The sequence below is a fragment of the Venturia canescens genome, chromosome 8 (genome assembly GCF_019457755.1).
Source record: "Venturia canescens isolate UGA chromosome 8, ASM1945775v1, whole genome shotgun sequence".
NCBI lineage: Eukaryota > Metazoa > Arthropoda > Insecta > Hymenoptera > Ichneumonidae > Venturia > Venturia canescens.
In genome coordinates, this window is record NC_057428.1 from 18,414,638 (window position 1) to 18,440,954 (window position 26,317).

The 26,317-nt window shown below is 41.1% G+C and overlaps 4 protein-coding genes across 6 annotated transcripts; 2 read left to right on the top strand and 2 right to left on the bottom strand.

Moving 5' to 3' along the window:
* Positions 1-705: 705 nt before the first annotated feature.
* Usp7 (Ubiquitin-specific protease 7) lies at positions 706-14,227 on the bottom strand. 2 transcript variants are annotated; one of them, XM_043426272.1, is made up of 18 exons: positions 13,582-14,227; positions 12,166-13,207; positions 11,078-11,191; positions 10,192-10,467; positions 9,780-9,898; positions 9,270-9,404; positions 8,819-9,185; positions 8,505-8,697; positions 8,245-8,398; positions 7,942-8,136; positions 5,311-5,532; positions 4,775-5,069; positions 4,115-4,337; positions 3,873-4,040; positions 3,277-3,781; positions 3,087-3,158; positions 2,596-2,695; positions 706-2,317 (listed from the first exon to the last, which is right to left on the bottom strand). In XM_043426272.1, exons 2-18 carry the CDS (start codon positions 12,611-12,613, stop codon positions 2,214-2,216), a joined length of 3,690 nt encoding a protein of 1,229 aa, XP_043282207.1. In that variant the 5' UTR covers positions 12,614-13,207; positions 13,582-14,227; the 3' UTR covers positions 706-2,213. The 2 variants fall into 2 exon arrangements, with proteins under 2 accessions (XP_043282207.1, XP_043282208.1); XM_043426273.1 differs by having other exon boundaries at positions 2,596-2,689; positions 12,166-14,180.
* Positions 14,228-14,384: 157 nt separating this feature from the next.
* Gle1 (nucleoporin GLE1) lies at positions 14,385-19,909 on the top strand. 2 transcript variants are annotated; one of them, XR_006261807.1, is made up of 8 exons: positions 14,385-14,976; positions 15,202-15,963; positions 16,040-16,130; positions 16,206-16,523; positions 16,602-16,909; positions 17,069-17,447; positions 17,616-17,946; positions 18,769-19,909. XR_006261807.1 is itself a non-coding variant. In XM_043426274.1 (7 exons), the coding sequence occupies exons 1-7, from the start codon at positions 14,881-14,883 to the stop codon at positions 17,876-17,878; spliced, it is 2,217 nt and encodes a 738-aa protein (XP_043282209.1). In that variant the 5' UTR covers positions 14,385-14,880; the 3' UTR covers positions 17,879-18,692. The 2 variants fall into 2 exon arrangements, 1 of the variants encoding a protein (XP_043282209.1); XM_043426274.1 differs by lacking the exon at positions 18,769-19,909 and having other exon boundaries at positions 17,616-18,692.
* LOC122414727 (uncharacterized) lies at positions 18,172-20,435 on the bottom strand. The gene is made up of 6 exons (XM_043426277.1): positions 19,973-20,435; positions 19,588-19,813; positions 19,317-19,459; positions 19,116-19,245; positions 18,857-19,039; positions 18,172-18,431 (listed from the first exon to the last, which is right to left on the bottom strand). Exons 1-6 carry the CDS (start codon positions 20,144-20,146, stop codon positions 18,265-18,267), a joined length of 1,023 nt encoding a protein of 340 aa, XP_043282212.1. The 5' UTR covers positions 20,147-20,435; the 3' UTR covers positions 18,172-18,264.
* Positions 20,436-25,501: 5,066 nt separating this feature from the next.
* Positions 25,502-26,246, top strand: LOC122414720 (zinc finger HIT domain-containing protein 3). Its single transcript, XM_043426270.1, has 2 exons — positions 25,502-25,743; positions 25,844-26,246. The coding sequence occupies exons 1-2, from the start codon at positions 25,676-25,678 to the stop codon at positions 26,163-26,165; spliced, it is 390 nt and encodes a 129-aa protein (XP_043282205.1). The 5' UTR covers positions 25,502-25,675; the 3' UTR covers positions 26,166-26,246.
* The last annotated feature ends 71 nt before the right edge of the window (positions 26,247-26,317 follow it).

Sequence of the window (26,317 nt, forward strand, 5' to 3'; positions counted from 1 at the left end):
CGGTGAAATAAAAACTCGTTACCCAAAGAAATGAGTCTCATGTTCTATATACGTCTCAATAATGAATTTCTGTCAGTCACAAAAGAGGAAAATCATGATAATAACTTTTCGTCTTTTCGAAGACGAATTCTCGTGTCCCGGAGCGTTCAACGACTCGTCAGCCCCCTGGGGAGTAAAAAATCTTGCGATAACATTCCGCAAGAGGTCAAGCGCGTATCTTTTATCGACTTACCACATTTTTCGTTGGCTGAGGAAGACTCAATTTCCACAAATTTATGCTCCAAAGTTCCGCCCTTTTGATCGAATCATTTTTCCACGAGGATTTTTATGCCGAATCGACCGAATTCAGAATTTCTCGAAACAATATTATTTTTAGCCGTTCCGTTAATATCATTGCATGTCTCAATGATTGACGTTTCAATAACATATTTACTACGTAAATTCTTGACGTTGAGATAAACGAATTATAAAAATGAATGCTTTTCAGTTAATCACAAGTTATTAAATTCCGAATGAAACATAACGATCAAATTTAAAGTCCGATTTGGATGCGTCACACAGAATAAGCGAAAAATATTTGTTCGTGCGAGGAGAAAAAACATGTGGAATCGGGAAAACTACTCAATATCCAACGATGCGTTTGTGTAGCTTGTCAATCGTGAATCTTGGATCGCAACACTTCCCCCCCCCTTCAACTCCATCCTGTTGTTTTTCCAAAATAAATATTTATTTCTAGCACAATCGATGCCTTCGTCCAAGGACGCGCTTATGAACAAAAAGTTTTTTCTCGTCTAGTTATAAGATATATTTTCGAAAGCAGCGAATTGTGGATTTTTTCCTTTTCAGTTAGAATCGTCGACAACAAAGACAGTTCGGAGGATGGCTATAAAAATAACGAAAAAGTGAACGACCGAGAGCCAGCATATTTTTCGCCTCAATTGCTTGGACGGAGCACGAAATTGCGTTTTATATTCTCTTAAATGCGTAACGCGCAATGAAAGAAAATTTCTTTAAAACGCATTATCGAAACTGAAAAGACGTTTAACAACAATTTTTAAAATGAGTGTGATCGTATCGAGATTTTTGACGACAGAGAATAATTCGGCGACCTCATTCATGGAGTTTTTTCTTTTCCAACGATTTCTTCTTTGTTTATTACACCGCACGATCTTCGTGGGCATGCCACGAATTATTTAAAGTGAATTAATTCGAACGTTTTTCCCTACGACTCGCAAGCACAAAATTTGTCACGAAAATTTCCTTCCTTCCACGTATTTATCGTGTATATTTTTTCATCATTTCTCTCATATTGTATGTGTGTGTGTGTTTATCGTCGTTACATTACTCGTTGAATTTACAAGTGAAAAATAATCGAAAGAAAATTTGAAGGAGCGAAGCGAAAGCGAGGGAACGAGTGATAAACTCGTTCGAGAGATACAAAAAACGTCGTTACAATTATTAATGTAATATGCAATTATTACAATGGGCTTGGTTGTTTGGCGTTGACAAGGAACGCTGACGGCATTCGTGTCAAATTTTAAAATGGCCGTATTTATAAACGCGTTCACTCGAAAACGTTGCCACAGCGAATCGCTGAATGTTATCTATTTTATTGTTAATATCATACAATTATAACTTAAACAATTTGTGTGTTTGTGTACGTGTGTGTATGTGTCTGTGTGTATTTTCAACTTCTCCTCTTGATTTCTGAATTCTTAGTTACCTCAGCGATTTTAAAAACCTTTTTTTATTCTTTCAATATTTTATGCGATTCTTTTTTTTTTTTTTTTTTTGCAAAATGAACGAAAAACTAACAAAAGAGACATGATTGTGTACCATATTTTAATCGTCCTCGCTCGACAATTCCGCCCCGTGCAAACGGAATAGACTCGCTACTAGAGTGAGCACGTATTATAGGAGAAAGAAGGGCTCGAAAGGAATTTCGTAATGTTTTCGTTCCTTTTTGTCATTTCTTTGTTATCAAGGGTCAAGGGACCGGGAGATTAAATTGGCCCGAGCTCTACTAGACATATATCAAGAGTGACGGAGCAAGGAGAGAGAGGAACTTCTTGGAACTTCTTTTTAATATTTTTGCTGCCTCATTCGCGATTCCTTTCCCTTCGTCCGGTTCGAAAAACAATTACGAAAAAAACGTTTACCTTTCTGTTTTTTTTTGGATTTTCTTTTTCTCTAGTTTTCTTTTTCTTTCTCTTTTAGTTGTATATCTTAATGGCCTTTTCGAGGTAGTTGATTCTCGGACGCTTCGGCGCTTTGTTGACGTGATCCAAACCCAACCAGGGCCTCGGCAACGCGGTACCTGAAAGAAGTTTCATCGTTTTATTTCAGCTGCAGTTTTTCCTTCGTGTCGAATCTTCGGGACACCGGAAACGAGGTCCGACCGAACGGAATTTTTATCAAAACACTTATTTCAAACGAAAATTTTTCTCGTTCCATGCAAATTTATACAATTTAAATTTGCTATCGCATGCGAGGGACACTTCGTTTTCGGACGCTGCGCAAAGATTACATTCGGAAAAATACTTTGCAGGGGACAGAATAATCGTCAAGTTCGATGAACAAACATGCTGCACTCACTTTGGGTCGAGCTGGTTCGGAAATCGGCGAGATTTATGAAGTAATCCGCTTCGTCATTAATGAATTGCGGCTTTCCCATTGTCACCACCGCGAACTTAAACTTAAAATTATTTATGAACTCTCATAACAAAGTGTTGAATTAGGGGAGACTGGGTCAAAACGGAGTACCGAGGCAAAATGGCGGAAATTAATTAGAAATTTCTTTTTTCACAAATTTCTTTTCGATTTTTATATTCTTTAATATTCTCTTTTTTCTCTAGTTCTTGTGCATTGGATTGAACGCGCAGTAGAAAAAAATTGACGAATTTTTGGAGACACCTCGTTAAATTTTATTGTTTGTTTGAAAGCCGCAAAAAATAACAGTAAGTTTCTCCGTGTTCGAGGGCAAAGAATAGACAAAGCTTATCAAACTTTTGAAAAATACAATATTTCCTCAGGTAGCCCGTTTTGCCCCGGTCTTCCCTATAACGAAACGATTTTCGGGTACATACCTTTGCGAATTCTTTTTCCTGTACACCTAGTTTCTTCAGTAGTCGATCTTTGACTTTTGTGAAAGACTCATTCTGAAATATAATAATAAAAGTGAAGGAATTTTCATCTGTTTTTGTGGTATAACCCATGGAATTTGTTCGTTGTCAGTGAAGACATACGAAGTAACGAAGAAAATCGATCGGTACTCACGTGTTTGATCTTAAAGAGGAAGGGAATACCGAAAGTCGAATAAATGTCTTTGTGAAAGTGAGCGACCGGCACCAACATCTCGTCGTCAGCGAGATTGAGTTCGTCTTTCGGTATTTCTTCTATCCTGTATGACCTCGTGCTCAAGGGGCTCAAATTATCCAATGGCGTGTCTTCCTTTGGCCCGGGTCCCAATTTGTTTGAGCTCACCTCCAATATTCTCAATTTACCGGAGCCGTTCTCCGAAAATTCGACCTGTTTCTTCGCCTCCTCGAGCAGCGTCGCGACCGTTCCATTTTTATTAGGATAAAGTATTATTTCCTTTTCCTCCTTGAGCGACGGACCCACCCAAATGCATTTAAATTGCTTTTTGTTCTCGAGCTCGTTTACGCGAATACTGAGTTGCTGGTAAAACATTTTTTTCATTTTCGGCTTGCAATACGCCACCAAATCCTTCAAGGTTCCCTCGTACGTGTACCTCAGGGGATGACCCGGCGAATCTTTGTAACTGTAAATAAGCAAAAATCATGAATTTTAAAAGGTTCATAAGAAACCTCAAAAATTCAATGCGAATGAGCCTCAATGTGTCTCAAACTTACTTGACAACTTTGAAAAATTGTATGAGATAAGGGTCAGTTCCGACCCTTTGCGCGACCGCTTTTGCCATTTGGTCGTAAGTCATTCGGAGCGAAAGATCCATTGTGAAGCCCGGGTCGTTAGGAATATTTTTATCGCAAAATGTAACTTCTACTCTGTAGAATAGGTCTCTGAAAAAGTCGAAAATTGAGATAGAAGCGAAATCGTAGAGGTCACACGCTATTTTTCGGAATATTAAACTCACTTGAAATAATCTCGACACGTTGGGAGCTCGTACATGTCGTTATCGCGTTCTTCTTTCTGAAAAACTATTATGTCACCGTCCATCAATTCCTCGAGTACCTTCTCAAGTGGTTCGGTCAAATTTTCAATTTTTTCAACCATGTTCGGCTTTATTTCCTCGTAAAGAGCGAGCTCGGTGTCGGGTGGAAAACCAGCCCGCTCGTTCAGAATCGGTATGAGTTCCTCTGCAATAAAAAAGAAAAAAGCATAAAACTGTATGATTGTCATTTCTCTAACTTTCCACATTTGATTGTTTTTTTCACGTTCGAAAGAATGAATAGGACATTTCGTAATAAAAAATAATTGGGCTCGTTTGCGCTCGTTGGAATTCATAATTCTATGACGCTGACTCCAACGTTGGACTCCAACGAAATGATCGAAAAAAAACTCTCCAATAATTCCAGTAATTCTCCTATTTTGTTCCCTGCCAAATTTGCGATTCGTAGTTTTTCAAGCTGCACCAACGATTCGTGAAATAAAAAATTGGTGAATTACAAACGTTTTTTTCCGTTCATTTCGTTGGACTCCAACGTTGGAAACTTCAGCGTCGTATAATTCTAAGCCCTCGATGTATTATAACATTCATGATTTTGTCGTTAAGAATTTTTCATATTCGACTTACGAACTTTAGCCGTAACCGGCATATAGTGATGTCCTGAGTAGTGAATCTTTTTATTTTTAGGATCATAAAGCTTGAAGAATAGTAAGACATCGGTGTCTTTGTCGAAAGGAGGCAACGCCGTGAGCCCCGAATCCGGTGGCACAAGTTCGACAAAAACGTTCCACGGGTTCGCGTTTTCGGCGCACGCGCTCATCGTTCTGATCAGGTCAGCGTCCGGTTCGATCAAGGCAGGCCTGCAGGTTTGATTCGATCGCACGCTGAACGGCCAAACTCGAATCTGTTCGATAGGATATTTCTGTGGACGCAGAGAGAGAGAGAGAGAGAGTGTGTTGAGATCAATGTTCTTTGAATTTTTTAATTGCTGGATCGAAGTAAATGAAACGCGCAGGAACATGACAGTAAATTGATGACAAAAAGAACAGAATTTTCTCTACTTTTCCATGGGTTTTTCTCAGTGATAAGGGTCATTAGAAAAATTGTGTTTCCCCCACCTTTGAAGAATTTCATAAAGGATAATTGGTAAAAATAAAACTTACCAGACTGTCGCGTAGCAATTCGAGAAATTCGTGCAGGGTAGCCTGTTTTCGAACGCGAAATACACGATAGAGAGCACGTTCCGGATCGTAGAGATCGTTGCCTTGGTGACCGTCAAAACTATCCTCGAGAAGAACGTTGACGGTCATATACAAGTATGCCTCGGTTCTCTCCTTTCTTCGTATTTGTTCCAGCCTCTTCTCCTCTTGTAGCCTCTCCACCAGCTAGATCAACAAAATTAAAATTATCCCCACGTTTATACACGAATCAAAAATGTTCGTTTCTTCTTTTACTTATTTCTCGATTTCGAATTGTAAATTTTTTTTTTTCATCCCGAGAACTCAATCTCGTAATTCGTCAACGTCAATGATCTTGCGAAATTCTTTTTCTCATCTTCGATAATCAATCGTAATGATTATTTCCACGTTATTTTATTCTCTTTTTCTCATTTTCTCCCTTTCCGTTTGTGAATGTAAATTTTGGAGTAAATAAAAAATGAGCCGCGCGCTCTCTCACGTTCTTGCGTTCGAATAATTTTAATTTTGTTCATCTGCCGCAACGCCGACCAACGTATTAATCGTGATTACAAAATAAAAATTATTCAGCAGTACTCGACAATCTTCCTCAGCCCCTGGAACATTTAAACGTTCTCTCTCTTTCTCTCGTTCATTTTTTCAGCCTCGAACGAGCGTCCAGGAACAGCGTCGAAATATTCCAAAAGCCGGTGATGTGAAATTTTTGTCAAAGTTCATTTTTCATCGAGAACGTTGACGTGATTAGTGTAAGCGATTTCAAATATCAAACACATCGTGTCCCGTGAGAGATCCCTTCTGCACCGTGAAAATCCATACGCTGAATAATTGTTATTTCATAATTTTTTAAAATATTTCATAAAAATAATCAAGTACCATGGAAATAAACGTGCAAACCTTTTTCAAGTTCTCCACACATTTCTCTTTTCTGCTATACTTTTCACGCAAATTATTGAGTAAGAAAAACAAATAAAATAAACAAAAGAAAGTAGGGTCTGTTTCGATTATTGGCTCACTTTTTTTTCTCTTTCTCGAATATCCAACGTTTTTATTATCCATCATTGATCTCGGTTTTGTATTTTCTTTTATATATAAAATAGTGGTATAGCATTCAAAGGGATCTCATGATATTACAGCCATTATAAATTATTTTATTCTATCGACGATACTTCGTTAAATCTTCACTCTTTTGTCGCTCTCTCGCTCGCTCTCTTTCTCTCTCTTGCTCACTTTTCTTTCTCTCTATTTACTAATATGTAACAACAAATAAATAGATAAGCATCTGTTAATACTTGTATTCACTATGTCAACACTGAAGAATTTGTTGTTTTTGTTTCTTTTTGTTTTTCCATGATTAAAGTCTCTCCCGTCGTGTCGTGATTTCCGTTACCTGACGTCTTTAAAAAAGATCATTTTCAACTCGCGAGTCCAAAAAAAGACCGGTTTTAAGCCCCAAGCCAAAAAAATTTTATAAAATATATTGAATTTTTTTCATTTCGAATGGAATATCGATTTTTTTCTTTCCTTCAATATCAGGTCAACGTCACTACGCGGTTTTTTCTAATTAAGAAAAAAACGTGTCTAATAAATATTATTTTATAGAAGACGTGATGGGGAAGCAATTAGTCGCGGGATAAAAAACGTTTCTCACCTCTCGTGTCTTGTTTATCCTTGTTAAAAAAATGTTACTTCCCGCTCAACGTTGTTTTTGTTTAATTTTTTTTTCTTTTTTATTTATTTATTTTTTTTTTTTATTGAAGCCACAAAATTTCGCGAACTTCCGACGTAATAACAAAAGGTACTAAAAAGCGACGAGAATCGATCTAGAAATGATTGACCGTTTTTATCAACTTCGTCTTGCAAAAAATAATTTATTCAACGACCCGATATGATTGGCATCTACGAGCTCGTAATAATTCATCGAAGAACCAACTATTTCACAATTATGCAGTTTTTTTTGTCATATCCCATTGAGAATCGCATTGAGATTACTTGATTTTTTTCTACTAAATTCGCATCGAAAAAAAAACAATTTACGAAATCGCCCTTCGCGAGAATAATTTTCGCATTTTTTCACTATTTTTACAAATCCCGCAACGAATTTTCTAACGTGGATAACCGAGGATTTTTCTGAGATATCAAACGACGCATTTCGTTCTTCCTCGCGCGGAACGTTATTGAGTATTTTTTGTCTCGAGAATTTTTTCGTTGCGATTCATTCTACGAACACATTCTAGGAAGTCAATGATTTTCTGTGTTTCAAGAACCCGATGATCCGATCAACGTTAGTTTCTCTTCGTTTTTGTTAACTCTTTTAACCCACTTTCATATCTTTAGATTTTTTATTCGCGAAAATCTATCAATCGCCCCCCTCCCCCCGATTGCCATTGTTTTTTTTTCTCTTTTTTTTTGTTAAATAACTTTTCAAACGTTTGGTTAGAAGTCGTGAATATAGAGATTTGGATTTCGTGGATTTTGCGTACTCGGACGCAAATTTGCAATGTCGGTATCGCGATTGTCTCTGTTTGCGTCAGTCGCGTCTTTGTCACGTTCGAGATCGCACAATTCCTGGGAAAGTTCTCTTTGAAGGACGTTTCTGACCTCTTGAGGTATGTCCTCTTCTTTGACCTCTTGTAGCACGTTCTCGAGTTCCGAATTTCTTATGTAGACCAACATGTAAGCGTTCGTGCAGTGTTTCACCGCCATTGACATGTCCTCGTCCTGTCCACCGTAATTGTGCTCAATCGCTTCCTGTTTCGTGCACCGGGACACGACGTCATCATCGAATTTGCACCACTGGGATCATCGGAAACGAAAAAATTAGCTCGCTAGCTATCAATATCGCTCGAATTTTATTCGAGAAGTACGTAAATGACAACAGTTACGATTCTGTGCGATTCTTACCTTTCCATCGCCTGCGGGGTTGATGAAAACGACGTAATGACCGCCGTGATTGTCACCGCTGTGCACAAGAACCGCGTGCAGAGTGTAATCCGCGTTCGTAGCCTCCTCTGCTTGCAGATAAGGCCCAAGACTTATTTTTTCATGGAACTCGAATCTGCAAGACGAAAAAAGCCATAAATTGCAGAAATAACGAAAATTTTGAAATCATTTGTCGTTCATGCCATTCTTCCTCAATCGTCCGAAGATTCAATCAAATTTACCTGTCGTTGAATTTGACGGAACAATCCGTAACGGGATCGTACTGAAATCGCATCAGATGAAGATGCAAAACTGGCGGAAAAGCTTGGAAAATTACACCCTTTTCGGCCTCTTGCAGGCCATGTTCACCGGCGTCGTACTTGTTGTCACCGTCCAATATTTCTGTGCTGACGTAATCTCGAAATGACTCGTAGACTGTTGAGCATTGAAAATGGAAATTTGTAAGTAAGAAATAGTCTCGAACGACTAAAAATGATGCTGCTTCGCGAGATCGAAGAGCCAACCGAATTTTTAAGTGTTACAAAAAAGGACGTACTGTTCTTTTTGCCCTTGATATTGAGTTGAATATCGTAGAAGGTCTCGACTCTGTTCGAAGTGTAATCGATATTTTTGCATTTGATAAAAGATGCCATTTTGCCTTCGAACAATTTAGGCACGGTACCCTCGACGCACGTGCCTTTCATCTTGCTCTCGAGTTTGTCGAGAAGGACACGCAAAAATTCTTGAACGTCATGCTGCATAAAAGAATCAAGAGTTTCCCAGCCGAAACTCTTCGTGAGTTTTTTCGTGCCGACGGGCTTGTCACAGAATTGCAACTCGTGAAAGACCCTCTGGAGCGCGAGGGCGACGCTCTTGCTCGAGTCGTCGCTCTCCGTTGGCATTTTGTAAACGGCTTTACGCAACTAAAACGAAAAAAAGTGGACGGTGATCGAGTTCGGAACTTCAAAATTGCCATGATCAATGTTTCTTAATTATTTTTTCTTTACCTGGTTCGTGAAATAAAGAGTCTGCAACAGTGAGTTCATGTAACAAGTTGCACCTTGATTTTTGAGGCCAACATAGCCAGTGTGTTTTTTGCTGTCCCAGCTAACGCCATGAGGAGCGTCGGCAACAACGTGAACCTTTAAATGGTCAAGAACGCAGATGCAATGAGAAAACGAATGAATTAACCAAATCCGATCAATTGCGTAATTCCCGTAAGCTCATGAAAATCCATTTTTGATCCCGAACATGTGAAACATCGTGGAGATTGCGATAATCTTTGGACGAGCTGGATTTCAGCCGTGAGTATTGATTTCGAAGCCGTACTTAAACAAGATACTCTAAATAATATTATTCTCGTCTTCCAGTCCATACTCGCGGCATATTTTGCAAGTTTTTAATGTTTTTTTTTTAATCTACGATTTTCATTTAACGTTTTCAAAAATTTCCGATTGATATTTTTCGGTTAAGTTTTCTATATTCTTTTTTATTTTCTATTTCATCCTGTTCCTCACCTCGAGAGTTATCGAGTCATCTTTGATGTATCCCTTGTCCGGATCCAAGACATCTTGCCAGAGCATAAAGTGACTGAAGCCCCAATCATTTTCTTTGTTGTAGAAAAGATGCTGTATTTCTAAAAAAATATAATAAAATAATAACAAAATTAATATGTTGCTTTTTTTCTCTAATTCCCAATTTTTGTGCTGTCATTTTCATCAACACCCATCATTCGAAAATTTTAAATGTTTTCTTATTCAATTTGCCTATTATACGAAAGAATTCATTTAGTGGAGACTGAAAAATTGATAATTATGAAATTTTTCAACAACTATCGTTTGATAAAAGTGTGAGAAAAAATCCAATTGCGAGAGTTTGTTCAGATATTCTAAGTCCATCGAGTTGAAATTGGTTGAGATTCAAACTCACTTCTACTGAAATTATCCTGTCCCTCTTTGCACGAGAGAAGTCGTAACTCAGCAACGGCGTAACAGCTCCATGAAGTAGATTCGCTCTCTCCGTTGCATTGTAGGAAAAATCCTAATGATCGCTGGGGTTGTCTTTCCTGGCTTTGACTGGAGCGTGGCATTACCATAATTTTCCATGGTAGATTACGTACGTAACACGGCGGCGATAGTTGCGAATCCTTCAGTTTCGATAGATTTTCCACTGTGTAGCGAAAAGTCGCTTCTGATCTTGCCTCGTCTAAAAAAAAATTACAAGTTTTCGAGTTCATTGAGAGAATGCGATGTGCAAAATAATGGATTCATTACTTTAAAAGGACTTTCGATATATTTCTTCCAAATCGTTGAATTTTCTAAAAAAATTAGAAAAAATTCCTCCTTCATAAGGAGTCTGGAGAGAAATATGTAGAAAAAAACGAGCGTGAAAATGGAGAGTACAAAAAGCGTATTTATATGCTTGACGAGTCATCATGGCATATGCAAACTTGGGTATTTTTAGAAAATCTCGTTATAGATATAGGAAGTTTGGAAATTTGTGGATATCGTGAGTTTACATTGCACCGAGTTGGTATGTTTGTGCGAGGGTGAGGAGGAGATTTTTCTTATAATTTAATGGCTATTGTGGGCTACGGACAATCATTCTTTTGATTCCATTCAGGCTGGATGGTTAATTGTAATATTAGAAAACATTAACCATTATATTATACTTTTTGTAAATACCACATTGTGTTAATTTGTTCCCATAAGATTTTTGAAACTTATACGAACTCAATGATCTTGAATCAATGAAATTTTTCCTGTCAACTTTATTGTCAAATTTGTACTGAAGTAGCCGGATCAAGTTTTTTTACCTTCTTCCATGTCTTGATCTTGGCCAAGGCACGCGGTATCTGCGAGTTCAAATTCCGGCTCGCCGTTTATAGGACGCTGTTCAGTTCCGTCTCCGCCACCTTCGTTTGGAGTTTCTAAAATGGCAAAAAAAAATAACATATATTTCTATGCTGAAAATTTTTTTATCCAAAGCCACCGATGTCCCAGTCAATCATCTTCCGTTAAACGTAGAACAAATATTCAATAGATCATGAAACTGCCTACTTTGTTATGATAATTTTAGTAAAGACCATTTTCCACTATTTATAAATTGCTAAGGCAACAGAACTTTGGGAAAATTCAATTTTGGACACTTACAAATTTTCTTGGTGATGAAATAAGTAACTAAGCAACTTTCATTGTCATAAAATTTCAGACATACTGACAAATAGCTTTTTTCGTCCTTACCAGGACTATTAGTCGCAAATTAAACTGTCTATTGTGACATTCTAAATAGTAAAAGTTGAAGATCGGTATAAAAATTTATGCGGGGTAAATATTTTCTTATGTATACTCAAATTATACAATATTATACAATATGAAGTTAGGCACTGTGGACAAAATGTTTTGCTCATCAACATTCACGGCTATATCAGTGACTTGTATTTTTTCTGTGCTACTAGTAATCATACTGATTAATGATCCATTGTTTTTATAATCTTATCGTATAGCACAAATATTAGAGCATATTGTTTTAAAATACAATGAGAAGTTGTGATTTTTGTTCTTATTTTTACAGTGCATGTTTCCTTTTGGAATATTAAAATGATATTGGTTTTTTTTGCCAATTTTATCCATAAATTATTTTCAATGATTATGTTTCGGGTAAGCTTTTTTGCTTTCTCGAAGAATTACTGTTGCTCCAAGGTGTTCAAACATCTCATATCATATATCAGAGGAATTTCGATGAGGATTATTTGGAAAATAACTACGAAAGTGGAACGAATTTGAAAGGTGAAGGATTCGAAATGGAATTGAAAGTCGATTCTGTAAGCCAATATGGCGTGTAAATGGGAATTTGATTTCGAGCGGAATAGTAAATTGTGAAAAATAATGATGTATTAAATACCTTCTTGAGTATCCATGTCCTCAAATTCATCGACATGTACGAGGGTGAGGTTGAGATGCTTTAGGTTATCGTGATCGTTGACGTGGTTCATCGCGACACCGATGTTGACGGTCGTTTTGTCGGCTCCCTGTGCCTCGCGGACGACAAGCACCGACGAGGTTATATCGTTAACGATTTCTTTATTGGTTACAGTCTCGTTATCGGAAGCTTCGTTATTTTCACGATTCACAATTTTCTGGCACGTATCCACCGCACTTTCGTTTTTTTGTGATTGTTCGTTTTGCTGCTGCTGCTGCTGCTGTTGTTGTTGTTGTTGTTGTTGTTGTGGTTGCGTTTCTTGTGAGACACCGTCAAAAAAAAAAATTTCGTTTTTAACATCGGTTTTGTCAGATAAACTGTTGTCTTTTCTATTTCTATGCCTGCGTACGTTGCGGTGCTGATTATACATCGATGCGTCGGTTGTGTTCGAAATACCGTGGTGGTAAGGGGTATCACTGGTGCTGCTATTGCTGCTGCTACGAAGAGACGGCGACGTCGCTTTACCGCAAGACGACGACGTTTGGTACTTACTTGCTATTCGCCCAATTTCTGCGGCCGTCTAATGCCCCGCCGACTCCGGGGACGCCCACTTCATATATTCCACCCTTAATTTTAAACTTAACAACTATTCACAATAACCTTAGTTCCCATCCATTTGTTAAAGATGAACGAAAAAAAACAACGTAAGTTCTTGTATTATTTGATCCGTAAGTCTCGTGGAACCACGTTCTTTATTTTCTTTAGCCACAACACGAATTCCCGAATCCCTCAACCGCGCGCGACCGAATCACGGACTCGTGTGGGTGTGCGTGCGTGCAAATGTACGTGTATTTTTCCTGCTGCACTCGGCGCTCGGCGCGGTCACGTCTGCCAACCCGAAAAAAGACAAGAGGGGCGAGGGAGGAGGGTACGAAAAGACAGCGCGACGAAGGCAGGAGCGGGGTAAAGAAAAAACAAAAAACACCACCGTCGCACCAACGTTACAAACGATCGAGTGAGTGCTCTATTGGGGTGTCACGGCGCGCGCGTGAGATCGCGCAGGACGGAAGGGCGGGGAGGGGAGAGGGGGAAAAGGAGTAAAATCTACTATACAAAACTATACAGTTGATTGATAAAAGGTACAAATGGTTTACAGCTTATTTTTTTTACAAAATATAAAACGGAAAAAACAGTTTACTTTTATTTCCTCGGTTTATTGACGCACCGAGAGGGCGTTCGGGAAGGGCAGGGAAAGGAAGATATATCAACACAATTATCACCCCTTTTTTATTTGCCCTTCTCCGTGCGTGACGTCTTAATATTTTTCTTTATTTCTAGACGTTTTTCGCAAATCCCTTTCTTCTCTTTCACACTCACGCTAGAAAACTATCAATATACCTTCGTTTTTTTTCCTTTTACACTGTAATAGTTTTCTGATGGAATACGATAGTGTACTCAATTATTTTTCCCGGCACAAACATACACTTATGCACGGGCACGTTTCTCGCGACACAATTAACTATCTGAGAGGGGGCACGAGACTATTTTACACTGGATATATAACGTAGTACCTGGTGGTGCGCGACAATCTCTCTTTTCCCTCTCTCTTCCTTTTTCTCAGTCTCTCGCTCGTTCTCTTTCTCTTACGTTCGTGACGTTTCGCGTCTTGAACGTTTTTACCACAAATCCCGGCGAAATCCCCGAGATTCTCCTCGACCGGCTTTTTCAGGATATAACTTTGCCAATCGAGATCTTTCCCCCCACCCTCCGAACAGGATACTCTATCCGTTCCGTTTACCTTCTATTCGTGCCTCTTTCTATCTCTCTTCTTCGCAGTTTTTTCTGGTTACCGGAAGTTTAGGAGGAACGTGCGAAAATCGCGTTCACCTTACGCGATTTAACAATTTTGCTCTCTCTCTCTCTTTCTCCCTCCTCTTTTTCCGTTGGATGTTCTCCTCTGGTACATGTATAAAGAAAAAAAAACACCTTTACGCGAAAATAAACAAAATGGCGACGAGCTGCAATCGCCCTCGCTGCGCTGTCTCGCTGTAAGGTCCCATGGAGACTAGAGAACGGATCAGCCAACTATGGCTTTTCAATGGACATCATCGCCGCTATATGTTGATCTCGGAATTATTTGCACACACACCTATATACATATATGACGCGCCACAGAAAATTAGTACGTAAGCGAAAATCTTACCGCGCTACGATCGCGTAGCGGGGAAGCAAAATTCTCAAATTAAAGTACACCATGTTATTCAGAATTCATCGAATTTATAGAATAATCAATTCGCAACAATAACTTAACCAATATTGATAAACAGTTGTTCTAGTTAGGTTTTCAATCTAACGACTATATCCATGTTTTGTTAATTAAGATGTTAAACAACACTTATTTGTAACATAAAAGTAACAGTTACTACCGTGCTGTAGGGAGGAGGGCAGCACCAACCGAGAGCGATCCTGGCGATCCGGTGCTTTCTAGGGACAACGATCGAATTTTCGGGGATGATGGAATTTTTTTTTTTAGCTAGTAATTTCAATTGTGAATTGTGATATGGCAATCATCACAGCCGTTTTTCGGTGCAAATAATCGGACGAATTTGTGTAAATTATTTGGTTCAGGCTTCCCCCGGCCGCGATTCAATGACTTCGTGACAACGTAATTTTTCATATTTCTTGAAAGAATACTTAATGACTGATGCTTTAAACGACACCGGATCTGCTAGACTTATTAGCGATAAATTTAGAAGAATGCCGCACTTTGTTAGTAGTTCACGAGACGAGACGGTAAGCGTTAATTATTTGAGGTTATATCGTTCCCTATTTCAACCGTATTTTCAATAAAAATTTCAAGTTCCATTCGAATTTCGATACTGTTGACAGCGTAATAAAGAAAATTGTGTTTACTCTGGTAAACGAATTTCAGAAACCAAACGTTTTGGTAGAATTTCTATTCTACACAAGCATTTTGCTCAAATACCTGCCATTTAACAGTCGTCGCTTTCTCTTCAGGCTCAAACAATGTCGGACGTTTCGTCAGACTTTGCAAGCTTGAGAGTGTCGGCTCTTCGTAAAGCTTCACAAATCTCAAGCTTCGTAGACAAAGTTACAATAGGACCGGAATCGAAAGCAATAAGTGACGATGCCTCACGAACAGAGAACCTTGAAAATGAAAAGAACACTTGTAACATAGCGACGATTGAAAAAGAGTCAAATGTCCAATCAGGGATGAAAAAAAGTACCGAAGGTTCGACCAGGAGTAGCATTACATTTTCAGTGAAGAAAATACTGCTGGAAAATGAGATGCAGCGACGAGAAGATGTTCGGAGAGCAATCGATCGGCGCCGACGCCACATGGAAGAATCGGAAAAAGCCTTACAAGAAGAGATTGCTATAATGCAATGGATTCTGGCTATGAAACGGGAGTACGAAGAAACTAAAGAGCTTGAATTAATGGAGGCTGAGGAAGAGCGACTCGCACAACAGAACGAAATCCGGAGAAAACATGAGCAACAACTGCAGACTCAGAGAATGCAAGAGAGAAAGGAAAAACTAGAACGAGAAGCGGAGGAACATCGGAAATGCCGAGAACGCGAGGAACTCGTTAATTGCATCGGATCTCTGAGAACGAGCTTCCGCGAAAAGTGTCGGGACATTGGAACTTTCTCAAAAACTTGCAAAGACAGACATTCCGCCGCTACCATTCTTGCTCCTCTTGCAAACAGGTGGAAAGAACTTGGCACCCAAATGGAAGCGATCAGCGAAAGAGCGAGAGTAAGGAATGAAAGGAGGGCAAGTCATAGTGGTCGAATTGGTGCATTTCTTTTTTAAACATATATTTTTTTTTCAGTCCGGTGATATAACAATCGCCGATTTAACGATGGCCGAAGATATCGTAAAACAGAGCGAGGAGGTTTCCAATGTTTGCAAATCTGAAATAGGTGAGTCTCTAAATATTCGTTGATCCGAGTTACCGAACCACTGTTTCAATATGTCAATAATCGTTTCCAATGTAGCGCGCATCGATGCCCTCTACGAGGAGGAAATTGCGCGACGAGAAGCAGCGATGAAGTTAGCTGAAGCGGAAGCCCAGGCGGAAGCCGCCCGATCGTCGGAATCCTCGAACACCGAAGTACATCGACAACTAATCGAGGAACAAGCTGCTCGAAAATCGGACTCTCCCGATCGCAAAGTGTCCGAAGTTCCAACGGACAACGAATCACCGAAGGTCGTCGAATCCCCGGCTACCACTCTTTCGAATACTCCGGGAGAAACAAATTCAAGAATCCCGGAAGTCGACGGAGCCGCGCCTCCGACAGTTGACACCGGCACCGGTAATTTGCTTCACTGTATTTTTTCGCAGCAACTCTCCTCGGTCTTCTATCATATTGAAGAATTCGTGTCTGTTGCAGAAGAGCCGGATGGTCCCTACTCCGACTTTCAGTCTCTACAAATGTACATGAAAACTCATATATTTTTAACCAACTACATGGCCAATTATCGAGAACTGGCGCAAACAAGCTCCCTCAAAAAGTTCCGTTTCGAATGCCAAAAAGCCATCAACATACCGGTCAACGCGATATCAGGAGTGAACGCTTCTCATCTAAAGGAAAAATATGAAATGTTGAAAAATCTACTCATGGGAAAATCCTCGCTGAACATCACCCAGCATCCCCAAGGAGTAGCTTTTTGTAAAGACATACTCGCCAAGAAAATAGTGGTTAGTATCTAATTTTTGGCTGAATGATTATTAACAAATTCGCCACAACGATCTTAGAATCTTTGTTTAACAATTATTCTTCTCTTCAAGCGCTAGTCATGAATTTCTCATAAAGATTTTGATAATGAAAGGATTCGTGGTTTATCCCACGTTTTGCAGAGCCAGGGCGAAACATTGATATCGAGCAAACCGGAAATGGCTTTCCCCGTGGCCGCTGTTGCCATCGCCCTGTGGAACGATTATCCTGATTTCGGGGAACTTCTTCTGGCTCACTTCGGTCGTACCTGTCCGTACATTCTTCCAGTCTTTTTGCCTCATCTTCAGGGACAAACGAACGAGGAATATTACAGATCACTTGGTTACAAGTACAGTGAGGATGGGGTTGTCGAAAAGCAGGATAAATATCTTACTCGAATGTCAGGACTCGTGAGACTGTATGCCTCGATAATCGTCACTGCTCAGAGGAGGGGAGCGAACAAACCGCATCCTCATGGGATCAAAAACGCGTGGCGTTGGCTAGCGATCACTCTGAATACTGGTTCGTGCGAACTTCCCTTCTCCTCACCTCAGACCCTCAGGGTCTTTAACTCAAAGCTTTAAATGCTTCTTCTCAGTGCAACGCAAAACTTTTTGTACATTGAAGAGTGCTCAAAAGTGTCCACTTAACAGTTGAACCCAAGCCTGAATATCGTCTCTCCATTTGCAGAGCCCCGGACCGATCTTTCGGATGTTTGCGCTACGGTGATCCTGGACATGCTCGAAGTAGCGGGTAATTGTTTGTGGCAAGCGTATCCAAGGCAATTTCCAAAAATCCTGGACGTTCTGGCGCAACACTATTATCCCCAGATGCGGAACGAGGCAGGGATCGGTGGAGGACCAATGGCTCGGCTCGAACAATTCATCAAAGATTGTTTAACGAACAAAGCGATTCCACCACCGGAGGGACAATTACCGCCGAATTTCTGGTGATTTTTCGTAACTCGACACGAATCGTCGAACTCTCGAGCCGCGTCCTTCCAAAAGTGGCAATACTATAGGTACACGCATGGTACACCTTCAATTTCTCCTTCACTTTTTCAATCGCCGGCCAGATTCATGCAACCTTTCCACCCCATCTGACTTCCATCAATAAAAACCATGCTTTCCAGCACAACAAAGAACTTTTACAACATTTTGTGACCAATGAATATCGATGCACCTAGGAACGGTGCCTCTGAACATTCGAGCAATGATGTGCGTATGTAAATAATTGGGAGATCGCATAATTGTTGAAAAATTTATTGAAATTCGATTGATAAAAGGTGTGGAATGTAATAGCGAATGAAAATTCTGATCTCGCAACTCGGCCAAGTTTTTCAGTAGTAAGGCACACTCTTCACGACACACTTGAGATCCTCGAGGTCGTAACGTTCAACGTTGTACTCGGCAAAGCCTGAGACACCGAATTTACCGAGTTTCCCCATCCAAAGATCGTCACAGGCGACGCTCAGCAAACCCTTGATGATTTTATCACGAATCGGGGCTGTGGAGAAAATAGACGTCTAATTAGGAAAACCAAAATTATGTGAAAGAAGTAACGACACTGGGGATGTAGAATTATCCGATGAATTGGAAACCTGTAAATAGTTGAGCGAATTATGCGGTCTGAAAATCAATATTATTCTTACAATTCCAAAATGAGAAATACTTGTGAATCTTGGCATACTCATTCAATTCACCATGAATTTTGTAGATACAATCAGTGATTGATTAACGTATTAAACACTTTTTTTTAATTGTGAAATTTTCGCATTACCATTTTGAGTCCCCACTCAATCCTTTGCTTCTCGTATTTAAAATTCTTCCCATTTTTTTTTCAGACGCTTTCATAACTCGCTGAAATTTTGAAAACGAGTGGAACCGAATCCAAGTTCGCACTTGGAGCGTAGGAATAGGAGTTTGACGTACCGAGTGTCTTTTTATTGAGCATTATACGATACGGCGGCAGAGGTCCGAGGCTCTCCAAAACGCAAACCGAATCGATGCCGTGCAAGGTGTTTTTGTGGCAGAGAAAAACCGGCGACTCCAGTACTCCGATTTCCGTTTGTTTTCCAGCCACCATTTGGAGCGTCGACAATTGTGAGCCGGAATCTTAAAGCATATGGTCATTTCTCGCTATTTGGAATGATTTTTCTGTGTGGCGAGTACTATTTTTTCGATTATTCACCGGAAGTGTCGCCGAAGAAAGAAGGATTTTCGCCTTTGCTGTTCAAGTGCCGAAATAATAGGGCCGTCGCACCCAGGCCCTTGCTCCGATCCGGCAAGGAGCATCTGTAGCCCCGCAAATCCAAGATTCCCTAGTAGACAATGGCAGCATTAAAAAAGAGCAGGACCGTCGAAAAAAAAACGAATAAATGGGACTAAAAACCTCGATATTTCGGACGCAGTCCTTGGCCACCACGACGTCGACGTAGACGTCAGGATTCCTAGTAGTTTTCAAACGATGCTCGAAAACGAAACTCACCGGGAGCAGAGAGCCTTCGTCCCAGCCGCCGCCAACCGGCAGAACCGCTGAATATCGATCAGAAATTGGAAATCAACGTTATTTCTACGGTCGAAGCCGAAAAGCCTGACTCTGCGTGGTCCTAGGCGGACTCGATGCTCGAGTGATCCTTCAGACCAGAAAATCGTCCTCTTACCCATGTCGACGATGTTTTGAGCCACGGGCCTCTCGGGGCGAGATTCGTGGAGAAGAACGACCGGCCGACCGGTTATGGTTTCGAGAATTTCAGCGAGAATTTCGAAGAGAGGAATCGGCAGCGATGGCACCAAGTGCGTGGCGAGAACGAAAGCTGGCTCGGCGAAATTTGGCAACGCCCTCAAAATCGAGGCAGCTTCTCTGGGGACGGCCACACTCGCTCGGGTCTGCTCGGAAGAAAAAATCGTCGACTTTTATCAGAGAAATTGATTCTACTGGATTTTTTATTAAAATGGATCAGGTCGTCGGAAAATAGTTTCGAATTCCTCGAGTTTTTTCATTCTGACGTTTTTTTCTCGTGTTTTTTTCAGTTTGACATAACTTACGTTTGGGAACCGTTCGGATTCATTTCGTTGGTGAATTGTCGTGTTTATTGGCGGTGTCAACTCCATCGACGAAGTATTTTCCTCAATGTCTTTCATTTTTTTCACACTTCTGATACCTTCCATCAGAGAAAATTGTTCGTTTTGCTGTTGTCCGGGTGGTGGCGTAGATTCCATCGGCGTGTTGGCGTTATCGGCGATGTCACTAATCTTGGTTTTCTTACCATCGTCACTTTTTCGGGGTGCTTCATCGACGCTTTCCGGGACGGAAATTTTTCCAGCTGTTTCGGTAGATTTCTGGGGCGTCGAATCGGCAATTGAAGCGAGAACGGTAGCGCTGCTTTCGATCGACGATTGCGGCGAACTTTCGTCCTTTCGTTGACAGTTTTTCCCGAAATTTGAGAGCTCGAAGGCACGGTCCGAATTTCTTTTTTCGGTGTAACGGACTTTTCGAATTTTTCCTTCGAAGCCATTTTCCAACGTGCGGAAGAATAAAAAAAAATTTTTGTTGGAAAACAAACTCCGATCACTTTGAGCGCCCACTTACTACTGAGGAATCGTCGCAGCTTTCACGAATTATACTTTTTGTATTATTCTCCTCCCGGCGATATCTCGCCTCATGGATTTTGATTTCGTTTATTTACAGTTATAATTTTCTCGCGTTTATCTTCATTCGGCAGGCGCGTGATGACTGCGTGAACGATGCACGGAGCTCGGACTCTGCTTCTCCTTCTCTTCGAAGAGAAGGAGTAAATCAAGAAATTTGATCACAAACTGGATTGAACCACAACGGTATTGAACTTCGGTGCTGACATTGAGATCGCAGGGAAGACGTTCCAGTCGGTAATTCTCATGGCACTCCAACATTTTTCCGGCTCGAACAGCGTTTTGATTTGCAGGAAACTACTTTTCTTAACAGGTGTCCGATCGTTATTTTTTTGTCTTTTATAAAAATAAAAATTGGAAAGACGACAAAAACGGCTTGGTTTCGGCGCTCGCCTAGCGACGGACCGAGGACTGAGAATGTTGCGTGCGCATCTCGGAATTATCGGCGCACCGTCGGTACAGTAGTTTTCTAGCCCGGCCCTTTTATCCTGGAACCGGAATGTCCGGCGAGGTGAATCGACGAAAGCGTTGACGAAAGATGGAAAAACTGAAGAATTTTTCATCGCACTTGATGGCTTGTTCCGAAGTATACAAACGGACGAAAGTCCCACCGACCAGACTAAAAATCATCGATACGGCCGATGAAGACTTCGCCCGGGCGTATAATTCGCGGGTTGTTTTTTTTCGAACCTCTACCAATTTCCATCTACCGGAGCGAAGGTGAAGTAGAAAACAATTTCGAAAATTGAACACGAAACGTCGTCTCAGCAGCGTCAACCATGTTTCGAAATTTTACAGCCGCCAATTCGACGAGTTCTCATCGGAGTAACCACCTCGGAATTCCCGTTCCTCCGAGACTGTGGCACGCAACGAGAGGGAAAGAGAGAGAGAGGGCGACGACACGTCCTCCCCCCTCTGTCCCGCTGACAGTTTCCGCGTTCCAGAAGAACACGAGCTTCTTTTTTGCTTCTAATAACAAAGACGACGATGACGTCATGAATGAAGGCCTCGTTACTGCCGAATCAATCCTTTAATTTTTGCATCATGCCTAAATATCTCCATTTATTATTATGATTACGAAATAAAATCTGAACTGCTGTAGAAAATCATGAAAATATATTAAAAAAAAAAAAAAAAAAAAAAAACAGAAAATCCGTGAGGTTAACGTTCAGCTGTCAATTTTGAACGAAAATTCAATCACGTTTATCGTTTGAAAAGAAATTTCGTCGAATTGAGAATTAGAATTTTGTTACGACTAACGATTCGGACAAACGTTTAAAAACTGTGATGGAGGAAAAATGAGCTTTTTACTCGTGCAGAACGTTGAGACGGAGGAAACTCTGTTGGATTAAGAATAAAAAAATGTGTTTGAATTCTCCTGTTGGGAGATTATTCTTATCGAATGTTCCGGGTCAAAAATTCTCTTTCGGCTATTTCACGGGTTGCTAAAAATTCCTAGGATAAAAAACTTGTTTACACGTCTCTACCAGCGTTATTTCAAGGTAGGATTCGAGTGTTGAAAGAGGTTAACAATTATTTCTGAGTATATTTCCATCGATGATGGTATAGCACCGGGCGCGAAGCAGGACTTTGTACTCTCGATATCTCGATGTCCTTTGCGGAGAATGATGCGTTTATTTATTTTGAATCGAGTGAAAGAAACGATAGCATCGAAGATCGATTTGGAGACAAAAGTTTATTTTTATTTTCTCTACGAAGGAGAATCGCGGTCGTTTTCTGAATGAAGAATTTCAGTGAATTTTATCTCCTCACGGAATCGCCGGGCTGCGTATGGAAATTCTATCGGTCCGTTTCAAGGTCACGATATCCGGTTGTTTGAGCTTATACGCTCGCACGCGCGGGCGCGCGCGAGAGAGACACACGCGGGAGAACAGTCAACGTGCGACAAAGAAGGCGTGTACCGGAACCGGCAAGTGGGTCATTCGCGTCTCTTCCGCGACGGTTGCACACGTTGTTGTTTGATCAGTCAAAATATACGAGTCGAAATTATTGCTGCCGTGACAAAGATAAGCGTCAAGAAGGAAAAACAAAAGATTTTCTCTGTATTTGAGGATAAAGTGTGAGCGCTTTATGATAGAATAAACAAATGAAAGGAAGCGCGGACCGATAAGTCCGAAGGCTACGCACGCGACAACGGACACCGCAGAACTGCTGGGCCCCGTTGAGCCGCAAAGCCCCTGTGTGTTCCAGTCCCCGAGCGCGAACGAACAGCAGAGAGAGAAAGAGGGAGGGAGAGAGAAAGAAAGAGCGGCGAGCAGCCTATCTCTCGGGGAGCGAACGACCGAGACGGTCGAGATTCTCTCGATTCCGTTCTGCGACTAAAAAACCTACTCATACACACGGAAACATAACCGCCTTTAGTCGCGCTTCTTCATCATCATTATTTTCCTCCGTAACATCGAAAATATTGACTTGAAAATAATCAACGAAGAAAGAATCGAATCGGTTGAGGCGATGAAACTCGGAAAATTTGAGGTTAGAACGAAACGAATGCATTGCGAACAGCACGACTGAGTTGTCAAGAGTTCGTCCGGCGCTTTACCGATTTTCATTATTCGAACAAATAAGTAAGTGGCGAGGAAATATTTGGGTTCCCCCTTACGCGTTATCATGTGGAGAATACACAGTCCGAATACGAAATAGGATACACGAAGGAGATTCGTGACTCTGTGCGGTGAACGGCTCGCGAGAATGACGTCAATCTTACTCGGATCGCAATAATCGTTCTCTCTCTCGCTTCCTCGGTTTGTCGATTCTTTCCATACGAAACCCACAAGATTTGGATTTTCACAACCTATCTAAATGTCCCGGAAGATGCATATCTCTGCTCAAGTATTCATTCATCGAGCGGACGTAACTGACTTTTTGTTTCTGTGCTTTTTTGAAAGTCTTACTTTATTCGGATCGCGGCGGATGACGTTATCGAATCGATGAGTGCGAAGCATTGTCGCGTCACCGGCCGAGTCGTTCCTTCGGTCATCGCGTCGATCGTACGCGTTCGCCAAGGAAAAAAGAGTTTCTATTAGTCAGCTTAGTAAAAAGTCATTCGCCAGTCGATTCATAATTCGGATGACGGAAACGAGAAACGATCGCGGCCCACGAGTTGGTTATTCTCATAAAAACATACGCATCCGACGCCGAGCAAACTTCGGCTTCAACGCATTTATACTTATATACTTAGAATTTTAAGTACGTACGTTTATATGTGTATATATTTTATGAGGCAAATATTCTTCGGAGCGATTCACACATTAATGAAACTCGTTTCGCTGGGCGGCGGTGAAGGGGAGAAGTGACGGGAGAAATACTCGCATCGGAGAGGAAGTTCGAGTTACAGGCATCGAGCAGGAGGAGGAGGGAGGGAGAAAGGACGCGCGGAAAACGTATATTCTAGCCACTCATCATTCCTTCGACCGAAAAAAATATAAAAGCAAAACGGGCGCGCGCGCGAGCGCACACGTTCTTAAACAAAGGCGTTACGAAAAGGCGTGTAGGCGCCGCCTGCTGTTCTGTCATTTCCGTAATATGGATGATTACAGTAGCGCCTTTTTTCATTCTCTCATTTTATATAAATCGCAGGATAATTATGTCCCAATGTCCTTATGTTTTTCTGAAATTATTTATTTGATAATGGAAAAAGTAGGGTTAGAAAAGCCAGGGCTGTGAATTTTATTTTCGTCGAGAAATTCATGTATGCACTTTGTACACGGGAATTTGGGAATGAGCGTAAAGAGTTATTGGCTGATGAGGAAGGCTGAGGGAATTGCGCTGAAAAGACGGAGGCGGCACAACGACCTCGGATTCATGGGAGGAAGACGGGCTCGCGCGTGTCAATTGCGGATCGTAGAGTCGCTGCCGTCGATTCCCTCGCGATCGTCGATCGTTGTCGGAATTTCCCGCGCCCGTAAAAAGGCGCTGACATCGTTGCGGCGGCGCTGGCGGAACGCTGCTCACTGCCTGCTGTGGCCAAGGTCATTGATTCCTTCCAGTAATGTGGTTCCGGCTTGGTTTCTGGGCCAAGTTTGACGTACCCCGGCGCGAGTCGATGACTCGCTATCGCGGCTCACTCCTCGTGGCGAGAGAAACTCGTATTTCGTGCTCGAATAAAAATTCTCAAAAGCTATTGCGCCGAATTTCTCTCGCTGGACGATGACACACGCGCACGACACGAAAAAACCAACCGACCCCCAAACTTTGGTTCTTTTTACTTCCGCGATTTTTCGCAACGAATAAGCAAAAAATAACGAATAACCGGTGGTCGCAATTATCTTCATTAATAAAAAGCTCCATCCGGATCTCATCTCGTCGTTGCGCGTCACCGGTGACGCGTGAATGTTCTTGCGCGAAAAACGTTTTTCTTCCGGATCTATGACGCTATATATATGTAAGATCGTTTTCTCATTCATTTTTTCTCTCCAAACCTTTTGCAGAACACCGGTTATAAATTTTGAACCTCCTCTATTCCCCCGCGCTCTTCGATTGGCACGATACGCACCGGCACGATTATATTTCATATATAGCACGTTGGCGTAGTATATGGCCGCAAACGACCTTGAATCATTCGACCCAATTGGATCCGGTTGACCGTCGCCCGCACTCGCCCGTTGAAGCCGTGCAGGATTCCTTGCATATCGAGAGATTCAGGTTGGAACGCGACACGCTTTCGTTCATCCGACGCATACTTTTGTATATGATACACTTCCGCAATACTACACGCTCCGCGCTTCCGACGGTGTTCCGTCTTTCAGGCAATTTATCGCTCCGCAGATTTTAATCTCGTTTCAAATATTTTCTATTTATTTGTACCGGTTTATCGACGGTAAATTTTCACGTAAAGGTTCTGCTGCTTTATCGACGAAACTACAAACAAACAAACGGCGCTAGCGTAGTTCGGATAACCGACACTGACGCGACAGTCATTTTTTTTCCGAGCCATCCGAGCACGACACGTGCGTAACCGCCCGCGTGCGACGTAACTTTTCTACTTCACTTTTATTATCATTTAAATAAATGACATTTTTGACTCTTTCGAAGAAATAAAAAATATCATTTTCAATCGAAACAAATACTCTAGCAAACATGAAACTGTGCAGCGTGTGTAGCAAGGAAAATTCAAACTACAAATGTCCAACCTGCAAACGGCCTTAGTAAGTTGTTCACGAATGTTTTTAAACAATTTCAAAGTAAAACAAACGACGATAAAGTTTGAATTTGAAGGAAAATTGACGTTTCATTCCATTTTGACAGTTGCTCCTTCGTTTGCTGTAAAGCCCACAAAGAAAAGAATTGCGAGCCTTTCGAAACCGAGTTAAAAGAAAACAACCCGAAGGAGAAGAAATATGATTTCCCAACAGAGGATACCGTGGCCTTAGAAAAATTGCGACTTCTCCGTGACGGAAAAGAGGTTAAGAAATGCCTGAGTAATCCGCACGTTCGTGACATTGTCAAAGCCATTTTGATTGATGAGGATCCGACAAAAGCTATCGCTGCTGCAATGACCGAACCAATTTTTGTCGAGTTGGCTGATGCTTGCCTGAAAATCATCGAACCTTCGCCTGAGGAAAGATGAGCAGGCATTTCTTATTTCTTACAAGAGACATTTTCAAGAATTTTGCCAACTTTGAAACAGAGTTTTTCTATTTATTTAACAAAGGAATTTTTTCCCAATTTATATCAACAAGTACAAAAAAAAAGTTAGGACAAGAGAGGTGAGGACCAAGA